Source organism: Rhea pennata, chromosome 9 (genome assembly GCF_028389875.1).
Source record: "Rhea pennata isolate bPtePen1 chromosome 9, bPtePen1.pri, whole genome shotgun sequence".
Lineage (NCBI taxonomy): Eukaryota > Metazoa > Chordata > Aves > Rheiformes > Rheidae > Rhea > Rhea pennata.
In genome coordinates this window covers 130,765-143,038 of record NC_084671.1, presented here as the reverse complement: position 1 = coordinate 143,038, position 12,274 = coordinate 130,765, and the positions used below count along the sequence as shown (strand labels likewise).

General features: G+C 38.8%; 1 protein-coding gene across 2 annotated transcripts in view; it reads right to left on the bottom strand.

Moving 5' to 3' along the window:
- The window catches only part of HPS3 (HPS3 biogenesis of lysosomal organelles complex 2 subunit 1), a 19,782-nt gene extending 7,508 nt beyond the window's left edge, over positions 1-12,274 (bottom strand). For both annotated transcript variants that reach the window (XM_062582312.1, XM_062582313.1), the window contains exons 1-12: positions 11,999-12,274; positions 11,422-11,916; positions 9,933-10,119; positions 8,681-8,766; positions 7,463-7,649; positions 7,099-7,180; positions 5,056-5,210; positions 3,898-4,006; positions 3,498-3,679; positions 3,028-3,205; positions 2,161-2,391; positions 43-228 (exon numbers count right to left, since the gene is read on the bottom strand). In XM_062582312.1, the coding sequence (XP_062438296.1) occupies positions 43-228; positions 2,161-2,391; positions 3,028-3,205; positions 3,498-3,679; positions 3,898-4,006; positions 5,056-5,210; positions 7,099-7,180; positions 7,463-7,649; positions 8,681-8,766; positions 9,933-10,119; positions 11,422-11,916; positions 11,999-12,221 (2,301 nt within the window). In that variant the 5' untranslated portion in view covers positions 12,222-12,274. The remainder of the gene's footprint in view (positions 1-42; positions 229-2,160; positions 2,392-3,027; positions 3,206-3,497; positions 3,680-3,897; positions 4,007-5,055; positions 5,211-7,098; positions 7,181-7,462; positions 7,650-8,680; positions 8,767-9,932; positions 10,120-11,421; positions 11,917-11,998) is intronic.

The window sequence follows — 12,274 nt, the reverse complement described above, 5'->3', positions numbered from 1 at the left end:
CACTATGAGAAAAATGAAAGTAAAAAACAATCACAGACTAACCTTGAAAAAGGTATCTGCTTCTTCCAGTTCAATTTTACTGTTCTCATATAAAGCCACAGTGGCAGCCACCAGTAACCCAGGTTGTGTCTCCTTTAGATGAACAGCAAATTCAGTTGGAGTAACAATTCCTTCCTTATGCTGTCTCAAGAGTTTTGGCTGCTCAATGAAACCACATGCCAGTATTGTCTACGGACATAGTCAGATATAAATCAGGTCAAGAATTCAATCCACATAAAAATCAGCCCACCAAACTCAGTACTTGCTCAAGCAATCAAGCTTATATAGATGAAATGAAGGAAAGCCAGAGGAAGTAAGTAAGTTCTCTTTCTACAATTTACAGAAGAGCTTTCTGGAGACCCACCTCTAATCTGTGTGCTGGAGCACTGACTGCTAAGTGCTATGCCATTTACCTGAATGCTGGAAGTAACAGGCTGTTGAAATTCGGAGTTACTACGCACATAAAAAGATAGGTTCTTATTACAAAATCCCAGTCAGCCAACACGTAAGATGTTTTAAAAGTCACTGACTAGAAATTCAACAGGAGTACTTTGCGAAGTATGATTTTTATTTGTAAACACCCCTGAAACAAAGATCAGAATGTGCTGTAAGATGTTAAACAGCAAATAATTTCTGGAATTTCGACTGCTTTCAGCATGACAAGATACTATTTCCCTTTCAAAGACACTGGTGACTAAGGGTAACTGTGCACTGGAACAAGTTGTCCAGAGACTTTGTGGAGTCTCCTTCCTTGGAGATATTCAAAAGCCATCTGGACACAATTCTGGGTAACATGCTCTAGATGACCCTGTCTGAGCAGGAGGATTGGACTAGATGATTGCAGAGGTCCCTTCCAAGCTCAACCATTCTGTGATTGTGTGAAATCATGCCCAAACAAATTAAGTAAATTACACAGGAAATGTAAGGCAGACCTAGGAACAGAATTCAGATTTTTTAGATCCCTGTGCATGCAGCTTGTCTTTCCTTTCCTTATTTTACTGAAAAACAGTATTTTCCACAAGTTCACAATAAAAAGCTTTTTAAAGATGAGCGCCAAACAAGCCTTTTTTTAACAGGTCAGATTAAAAAGATTCCCCTCTAACCCACACATTTTGTTTTTGAGACCCTCTCTCATTCTTCACTCTTACATACTATGATGAATTGTGTATGCTTGCTCACAACATGGCTGTGAATAGATGAGACAGCAAGTGGTGCTAAATACCATTTGTGATACAGCACTCCATGGCTCCCCAGCCTTGCAATTCAAGCATCACTAATTCTCAAAGCTCCCCAGAGTTTCTCCTATTGATGTTTAATTTTGGAACAACTATCTGTTTATTTAAAAAGTTCTTAAAATGCCAACAGCTCACTCTCAGGAGGAGACTACATTTCAAGCTCTGTAACTTGTGAAATTAAACTGTCCTGATCAACCTTAACAAGTGATTTAAAGACTGGTCTCAGTCTAAAACCACACAGGAACATCTATGACAGAGACTGCTTCACTAACAATGTTTTCTCCACTGATGTGGAATTCTTACTTCGTTACCACTAAAGTATGTTCTGATGCAGTCTTTACAGGGGTTAAGTGCCTTAATTGCACCAGAAGAAGGATGGGAAATTGTATATGGCAATTGGATAAAGAAATTATGGCTTGTGTGCACCAAGGACATTCTTCTCCATGAGCAATCTTAAAAAGGCTGTTTGCATACAAACATTTAAGTTTTCATGGGCATATCAATCAAAAGTGGAGGAGTGGAAGAACACTACTTAACAACCTTGCCATATAAGTGAAGAGCACTGGCTCTGCAGAGCCTGCTACATTCCAGTAAACAGCACTGAGTTTAGCAAGAATTAATAGCTTTGAAAAACTCTGCGCGCTTGGTAAGGCTTTGCCAGGATAAGACTACTCTTCCTGCAAGATAAATGATACAGTCTCAGCATATTGCAGCCCTCAAGCCCAAGTCTGTTCTTGCAGACATTCAGTGGAGACCACACAGTAAACTGAGAGGAAAAGGAAAAGCAACTGAAAGGTTCTCTTACAGTAAAATACAATCACAAGCCAACTGCTATTGACTTGGGTTTTACAAAGGGTGAATAGCTCGTGCTTTATGCATATCTTACCTCCTTACAGGAGTCCATCTCATGTTTATACTTCATGAGGTCTCCCATTTTCAGGGCCATGGAAGCCTTAGTAAGTGTCAGGAGCACTGATGGCATGATCTTTTCTACCTTCTGAAGATACTTCATGGCTGTCAAAGGACACACATTCCTCATGCAGGGACTGCAGAGAATATGTGGCAGCTCAGCAGGTTCAGCAAGACAGAATATTTGTAGAACTTTAGTTGCTGATTCCTATTAAAATAAAAGCCATTTAACAGTTTCAACCTTTCCAGATATACAGTCTTTCACAGTACATGAAAATAGCTGTTTAAAAGAGAGAAACAGAGACAGACAGACAAACAGTTTAGCTATCAAATTACAGTGCTTTTCCTGCCTCCTACTTTCCTGGTAAAAGTAAAGAATTTTATCTGAGAGTGATTCAATCCATACTCTGGGGTGCTGAGAGAACATCCACCACAGTGAATCGATTTTACCAATCTGTTCAGTTTGGCAATGATCAAATAACAGTTTGTTTTGTTACAGAAATGGGGGTTTAAAGAAATGGGGGATGACAGAAATGTAAAGAACTTTCCTAGTATGGAAGTACCTCTATGTGTGATTGGGAGCCATATCATTAGCAACATGCATCATGATAGCAAAACCGACAATATGCTGTTTGGAAGTGGACAGAAATATCACAACTTTCTCTTTGCTGTTACTGAAATTGCTTGCTATTTTGTAAATAAAAGGAAATTAAATCCATGTGAAAGAAGAACTTTAAAACTCAGCTCAGCATTTTCAAAGGAAACTCAATCAAAATTTGACACACAGTTCTCAAAATTATAACTAAAGCAGCAGATTAAGAAAAAACAGTTTATTTTTTACTACCTGACTTAATTCTTCGTTTAAGTCTTCATTAAGAGAGTGAGTTAAGTAAAATATAAATCCTCTCTCATATTTGTGTGGTTTATCACCTTCTGAAACTACTCTCTCTAAAACCTCTGTCATGGATAAACCAGACATTCTGTAGTAAGGCAAAGCAAGGTGGTAATCCTTTATGTCAAACCTGAAAGCAAGAAAGAGGAAAGGGAAAAAATTGTTAAGGGCAACACCTTTGACACTGCTGTTTTTAAGAACTAAAATACATCAGTCAAAACTGCAGACACGTCAGTACCTGCAAATATCTAGACAGACAGATACTGAATAAAAGACCAGATTAAACTGTTTTGGTAGAATGTAAATATTTTTATTACATATGAAATACTAATGTAAAATAGTGAAGAACAATTATTTTAATTTTTCAGACTGCATTACTGGAAACAAAAGTTCATTATATAACTTTGACATCCAAAACATACCTGCTGTAGCAGTCTGCTAGGAAAGCACAACTTTCTCTAAATGCTGTTAGAAGTTCTTCTTTTTCGTCTGGTTTAAGGAAACTGGGGTCCATTATAGCTGCTCTGACTAATAAGTGAGCTTCACTTAGAAGATGGATGCAACTCTCAGTTTTTACATTTTCATATGTTCTACTGTAATCCACCTAGAACAGACATAGCATATATTTAGGTCTTTGGCAAAACAAGCAAGCAAATAAACAAAAAAAACACAGGAACAAATCTAGAGAGAGCAGCAGCCATGTGAAACAGCGTATGGACTACTCAAGAAAAATACATTACAGTATATCCAGCAGTAAGATGCAGAGATTTATTTACAGTATTTATAGTCACCAAAAAACAAAAAGCAGAAGTTAGACAATACCATTTCTCTATAAAGCTGTACAGTTGAAACAGTGTTTATAATATATAAATTCCAGCCAGATTCTGAATCAGGAGTTTTTCTGGCTTTGATGCTGTCAGCCTTTTTGGAGCTAGAAAAAAAGAAGAGATGAGTTTTCAGTGTCCAAATAAACATTAGGCTGCCAAAAAAACATGACTTGACAGTTTAAATGCATAAATAAATATGTTTGAAGGCCAATAAATGCTTGAGAGTTAAGCTGTGAACTTAAATCATAATGTTTAATAACTCAGTGGACAGGCATGCTCATAAACCAGAGACATCACGGTTAGAAATCATCAAGTACATTTTCTCCTGGGTTTTACCATCAGGTAGTATTAGATACTTCCATGAATCTGAATAATTCAAATTAACTAAGACGTATACTTCTTTTCTGTAAAGATTTACTGCACTTTTACCCCTGCAGCTCTAACGGTGTTTACCATGACATGGTGTAAGAAAGTGCTTGAATATCTAAGACATCGTTTAGGTCTTCAGTGTCCTAAGGTTAAAATGCTGTGGGAAATAACAGACTCTTCCTCTTCATTTTTTTTACTGTTCTTGGATATTTATATCTTTTTTTAAATGATGTGTTAAGTAGACTAACACTTCTTCAACCGATCATTTTTACAGGAGACAAAAAACATTTCTTCCTCAAATGCCAACTATGAACTTTGAAAAAATATTAGTAGTAGAATAAAGTGCGTCTTCATTTTGTACTACGACACGTTTTACTAGCCTGTAACTTCAGTACTCTTACTTGTCTTTCTCATGACAAGTACTTTTTCTTCTAAGTAACAGATATGTTCCTAGTAATGTTACTTTAACATTACTCATGAAAGTTAAAGCTTTTAAATATTTAGAGTAACTTATTTGATTGATTTCAGCCATTTGTGACTACTCCCTCATTTCTTCCATGTCATTTAATGCAGCAGAATCCAAACCTCAATGTTTGATTTCTGTTCTCACACACCCAAAATAAACAAAACAGCACTCACCTCTGTTCTTACCCACTAGCCTGGGAGCTATTTCCAGAGCCATTTTTTCATAGAGGATCCACCCTTCAACCCCAACACCCACAAATTCAACACTGGACAGATAGAAATTAAAATCCCATCTCCCCCAAAGACACAAAGATCTTACAGCATCTTTCTTGTGAGTTTTCTTCTTTCAGTAATATCATCTGTGTCAGCCTTAGTCAGAAGAATTATGTGGTTTTTGAAATGACAGATAGCTCTTGGTCCTATAAAAAGCTGCATTCTTAACGTGCAGACATCCAGTGACACAGGTGGACAAGCCTGTAACGGAAAGCGGCTGTTTTGTAATTTTGGTCAGTGACTTTTGACTCTTTAAACCAAAAGATATGTGAGGAAAAAAACGCAGTTTTATGTCCAATAATACGACACACAGATATTCACTGGCTTTCCCAACTTTGAGTGCTTCACTTAAGCAAGAATGAAAAAAATATCATTTCATTCAGCAACTGCAGTTCCAATTGTGTCTCAAAATAACTAGGCCTTTGGTACCTAACATGGAACACTTAAACCCAAATAGCTTGAATTTGACCAACTTGTAAAAGACAGCCTAACAGCTACAAAAGTCCTGATTTCAGTTGCTTATAATACATTAAGTAACTATAGACAGAAATATATTTCCTTGCCTATTGTTATATTTTCTGTATTTCAACCTTGGTTTGTTCAATATACACTTCTCAGTCAAGACTTACCATATCCTCCATGCTGAACTAAAAATGTAAAAATACAAGTTTATTTGTCCAAAACATTCTGAATTTATACCTCTATGAGGATAAAATACTATATTTACAAATTAATGTACCTTACTTTTTCAATAAACCTTACAATTTTTGCAGACTTTGTTAATCACACTTCTGCACCAGATAAAACTTACTAAGTTAAAGAGGCTGAGGACTGCAGAGTGACCAAAGGGGGCCAGTAACTGTCCTGCACCAGTCAGAACCAGATCCAGCCAGCTTTGAAACCCATGTGAAAAAGGGCAGGAATAGCGCTTCTGCCTGCCGAACTCCACCCCAGGGTGGCCGCGGGGTGCGCCCGGCGTGGGGACGCCCCTGAGGAAAGGCAGCCTGGCAGTCCTCCACACCGAAGTGGTGACACTGAGCGAGACGAGAAGCCGTCAACCACAGGGTGACAGAAAGCCGTTCTGCACCCCTCAACCTCCAGCACTGCCCCGCATCTCACTGAAGGAAATGTGAGGGACTGAATGTAACCCACAGCAAAAACCTGGAAAGCTGTGATTGAAGAAGAGGCGAGATAAGAGTTTTTATGTAAGCATTCTTTATCTCAATACCTGAATGAATGATTGGAGGTTTGTGTTAGCTAGCAAAAAAAAAAAAGTCAAATAAAATGTTTCCTGCAACAACCTCTTAATTACAGTCCTGTCTCTCTCTCTCACATGAACAGTTGCTACGGAGAGCAAAGAATATGTATTGAAAATTTTACAATACCTCTACTGTGCTATGGTTTTATGTCAACTGTCTACGTGTCCAAAGAAAATCATTACATACTAGCTTAAAAAACATTTCAACCTATATGTTTTTATTAACAGTTAATCCTGTCTTTTATAATTCAGCAGATTATTACTGATACATAATGAAAGGAAGGGGAAAAGTCTAGACTTGCAAAGGCTAAAAAGCCTGCCCCGCTTTAGAACAGCACCCTAAGTATCTGCCAAACAGACCTGTTCAAAGGTCTATGCTCCTCTTACAAAAACTCACATTTCAAAGACATCCAAGAGGGGGGAAAAAAAAAGGCAAAGCAAAATGTAGGCTTCAGGATGTGTAGGCTTGACAGACACCACGAGCTGCAATAAAGGAAAACCGCATCTTTCATTCCCATCTATACAGCAAAGCATGGAACTTGGTTTAAAATGTATGTGCTTTTTTAGCTTTTTATGTATTTGGAAACATTCTACTGATGTTCTAGGATCTTAAACAGCAATAGTAGATTGTGTTTCATTGATACATTTGTAGACTGTTAGAATGTGGTATGTCATTTGAATTAAAGTCAAATAATAATTATGGATGTTATTCTATTGTTTGAGCCAATAGAAACTGACAGGCTTTTAGATGGTAGTGTAAGGAAACTAAGTGCCATACTACTCTTTGCATTTTTAACTTTTTCATCAGGTACAAGAATACAAAGTGTGCACCTTCACAGTTGTATCAATGTATGGATCCTCATCGCGAGCTGCTGCCGCACTGCACCGCACTGTGAAACACTGTAGGTTCTCACTAAAGGGAAAAAAGAAACTGTATTGATTAAAAGAAGGGAGGAAGGGAGGGAGGGAGGAAGGGAGGGAGGAAAGAAAAGGAAAGAAAAAGGGAAGAGGAAGACTGGCAGTAATTGACTAGTAAAAAGTACAAAGAATCAGGTATTTTTCCTGGAAGGCAGGCTGCACTGTCACATAAACCTATCCACAGGTCCCAGGAGAGGCTATGAAGGGTATTTTAGAGACAATGAAAAAAGCAGATAGAAAAGCAGTGATACTATTAGCAAAATCTTAAACATAGTACCTTGTAATGACATGCAGGAATTGCGGAGTGAGAACTGCCTGCTCTGACTTCTCTGAATATAGGTAAGTAGAGATCAGTTCTACTAACTTCCCAACAGAGTAGAGATATCCAACATGAGGTAAAGAGAAAAAGCAAAACAGACTCAGTAGTTCTCTCTGGTTCTTAATTTCTCCATGGGCTGAACTTTCTGGATGTAACAAAAAGAAAGTCATTTTAGGTACCTGATAGATCAAAACCTTAGAATTCTTTTGTCAGCCTAATGCCTAAAAGATAAGCAGACCTGCACTGAGTTCCAGATTGGTTTTGTTAGTAGCTACAGAAGAGAAAAAGAACTATATGAGCATCAGTGTACAGGTCTGAAATACATTCAATTTGCATGTCATTTGGAGGCATTTTTAACAAAAGAGTAGATGCATCACTGAGTGAAGAAATTCTGTAGATGTATCAGTATGTAGGAGTCCAGGCAGACTAATCACAACTACGTGTCCATAGACTGAATGATTGCCCTGATCTTAGATAACTCCTTGTGAGTTTATTTATAAAGCTGATTTGTGAAGTAAAGGCTGTGTCCAAATTCTACAGACTGTCTTGCTGAAGACTGTAAATCACAAGAGAACATGAGTTAGCAGGAGCTGAATGGCAAGTGGCTCATTCTGTTGGATCTGCAACTTCGATAAGGAGTTGCTACTTAACGGAACAGATACAACCACAATCTAAGCAAGCAGTCTGTAAAGGCAATGGATTAAATTTGTTGATGTTTCTGCTGGGGCTTAAGCTAGTGTGTGTTAGTAACCTCTAACATTTGAATCTATCCCTTTCTGTTTTTAATTAAAGCCCAGCAAACAGGTAATTTGTATCTTAACGATTACTAAGGTTTACTCTTGATTAGCTCTACTGAGAGGCAGCCTAGTATCTTGTGCTAACATTGAGGATAAACAAAAGTCATACAATGTTAGAAGTGGCCATTTTGTGATGTAAAACTAATGAGCACAGAATTGGTAAAAGCTGATTCAGACTTCTTCTTTTGGTATAGTGAAGTGACCAGTGAGCCAAGATTTTTTTGTTAACAGGAGCTCAGTTTAAATCATTGAAAAGGGAGGAAAAACATCTCAATGAAAAATACTCTGACAGGAACAGTGTACAACAGAGCTTAGTATATATATTCCCTTTCCCACTCCAGTTACACAGACTATCATGCATCCATGAACATGCATCTACCTGTCTGGTATACAGGAAGCAGCTGAAGAGAGTGTAACTTTGTCTCTTCACAAAAGCCAAAAGGCGACTGGTCAGGTGTAAAACGTCTGGAAGGAAAAAAACAAAACAACAAGATGGGATGTCAGTGAAAACAACAAGATGGGATGTCAGCTACCTTAGACAAGTAAACAGCAATAAAGTTTTAAACTGTGCAGTCTGCCTACTCTTGATGTAATTAGCATGGCAATGCTAACAAGCATGTGCAGACCAAGAGACAACTATCTCAAGTGCTTGCAATCAAAAATCTTCCCTTGCCTACAAGATGAGTGCATGCCGAAGTTCAGGCTCACTGGAAGACAAGTTACCATTGGTATGAATCTTTTTTTCTCTTTTTATTCAACAGAACCATGCATAACATAGTCCATCTTCAGTCCCTTATTTCTTTCCTATTACTGAATGTGTCATCCTTTTTCTGCTTTGCTTTGGAATTCAAAACTGTACTGTGACATCTATTATTCCTCAGCTTTGGATGAATGTTTAATGCCTTTGACACTAACAAAATACTGTAGTTTCTCAGTGCTTAAGTAAACTCTCTTTTCCAGCTGGACAAATGGAGAGTATTTTTTTCAGATGTACATGCATAAGTATCACTTCAGCTGAAGCTGATGAAAGCTATAGCACAAATAAGAAGTTTAGCTGGCAGTGACTGATTGCAGTCACACAGCATCAACAGCAAAAAATAGCTGCCAGGACTGCTGATTTTCTTGCATGTTATACTTTAAAGTAGGCTTCTCTAAACAATTAGAAAATCTGACAACAAAGCTGCTTCAGAATAAGATGTGTAAAATTTGGTTTTGTGGGTTCAGCAAGCAAACAAGTACAAAATTATGCTGAGAAAAGACAACTCCTGATACATTGTAAGAGAAGCTGCCATGCATGCTCTCTGCAGGATACAAGAAGGTAAAATGGAAAGCAGACATCGTTTAAACATCACCAGAATTGCAAAACCATTAAAGCTCAATTCCATTTTAAGGAGAGTAACTGGTCACATTCTTTAAACAAAATAAAGCTTTGGATATGCAAGACCAAAAATGGATTTTCTTTTAGCATCATAGTATTTATATAGCACAATACCCTTTATGAATAGGCCCCAAGTCAAAATATCAGTTTCATACTTTCAAGAAGATGTAAAAAACAGATCATTTTGGCTTCTTACAAGTATTAGCATGTAGGTATATGTAGCCCATAAAAGGGAAAATTCATGTATTAATACCTGAAAAGCAGATATCGCACTTGGAAGTACTCTGTACCTTCTGTAGCTAATCCTGTTGATTCCACTGTGATGGGTATCTCACATAGCTTACTTTCTTCCCCAAGCAGTTCCACTGGCTTCTGACAAATGACAAACTCATCTGATTCAAGCTGCAGAGTATGTGTTGAAGGGTCTTCATCTTTTATACCTTAACAATGAAAATGCCGAATTAATTGTTCAAACCAGTTCCAATAAGAAATAGAGGTGACACAATTAAATACTCCAGTTGAAGCTACCTAATTAGCACTGGCTCACTCAAAACCTTATAATTTGTAAAGAGCTGTGCCTGAAGACAAGAACAGCCTTTCATTTAAAAGTCTCAACTTTCATAACCCCTAAAAGTCAAGATTTTTGAAAGAACAGGTAAACTGTTCAATATAAGGCAAGTCTGAGATAATCTGTGCTCTGTACGGCAAGATGTCAAATATAAAAAATGCTATGGATGATCAGAAAGATTTTAAGATAGGAAATGCAGCTATGACGGAATGTTCTGTCATCTTAAGTATGGGAAAGCAAATCCTTAAGTAATAACATTTTAAGCAATTTTAAGCAATAAACTTTAAGTAATAAAAACAACCAGAGGCATGATGTTGTTGTCTAAGTTAAGCTCTATCTTCAGTCAATGAAGAAAATTCCAGTTTGCATTATCCCTATCTGGAAAGTCCTTGCTACGTCTGAATTTTCTCTAGGTAAAGTTTGCACTTCTAAAACAACATCTTCTATTTTAAGTTTCTTCAATTACAAAGTGAAGGATTTTTCTGAAGTTTTGGGGTGTTTATTTAATCTTTTGAGAAAGACAACAGGTGATTAGATAGGAATGGGTTGCTTGCAATATGGGGAGAATATAACCTACTAAGTAAATCTATTTCTAGGTTTTTTAAGATTCTGCAGTAAACCTCCAAAGAAGACAAAGGACTGAAAAGGGACATTTGCTAACTCCGTCCTCACCCAAATTCTGATCCTGCAAACAGTCAGAAAAGTGTACATGCATTGCCATGAAAGCATCCTTAAACATGAAAACCAGTAACCATGGTCTGCTTTGTGGTTCATGAATTGCATCTTTCTCTTGGACTCCCATTTCTCCCTTAGAAGAGACAGAGTTACTTGGGCAGTGATACTGATGGAAAAAAAATTCCGAACATAGCACACACAGCTGCTATCGCTTTGATGTGGCCTATGATGGCATCCCAAAAAAGAGTTTTGATCCTGTGGCTGTAGGGGTTGCACTATGCTTAAAGTGCCTGCACAGTGAAGGCGTATTTGCTTTAGGCATTACCTCTAACTACAGGTAGTACAACACTTTTCACACCCTAAGACATTCAAGCTGACAGTCCTAAGATGATCTGGAAATATTTTTGAGGGGCAATAATCTTGATGGAGCTACTTTGAGAATAACAGGAATCAGTTAACAGATTCTAGTAGATTAAAAAGAAAAAACTTCTGTCCTTACCTCCATCCACAGGTTCTTCTACTGCCCTAGTGCTGTGAGCGCACTGCCCTGTGTTGTCTGCACCTTGTTGGACCAGTTCCAGTTTCAGGATCAGAACATCCAGCTCTGTTGCTACAGCTATATGTCTGGCACAAAATGCAACTTCAGCGGGTATTATGTTATCAATGTGTAAAATTAAGGAGCGTTCAAAGTCCAATACACTTACATTCTGGTTTATGACCAGATATTTTAAAGAGAACATAACTAATTTATTTTTGCAGCCCACAAGAAGATTTCCATTTACAGGGCAACATGAAGCACACAGGGGAGGATCTGCAAGTGGCATTTCTACAACTGACATCTGTTCTTTTAAGGTTTCTCTGTAGGACTCTTCCATCTTGTGACCCACCATCCGGACACACACACGAGAGCTCCCAGCTGACACGCATCTCCAGTTTGTATACGCTCGTAGGAAGGTTGCTTTGTTTTTCTCTTCAATGGTTACCACGTAGTCTCCTGCAAAGATAACAGCAGCCCTGTCACCTGCCCGCCCGAGCGCCCGCCCGGCCGCTCCCCCCGCGCGGCGCCTGCCGCAGACCTGCCCGGCTGTGCGCCATCCACAGCACGGAGCCCAGCGTGGCGAAGGAGCGCAGGGGCTCGCAGCGGCCCTGGTCGTGCACCGCGAACACCTCCACCCTGCAGCTGGCCGCCGCGCAGGCCACGAAGAGCTCATCTTGGCCGCAGCAGAAACGCGCTGGCTCCTGCTGGCAGGGCACCACTTGCTGCGACCCGAAAGGGTGCAGGTTGTAAAGCTGCACCATGGCCCCCACAGACCACGGCCGCAGCAGCGGGGCAGCACCCGCAGGCTACCGAG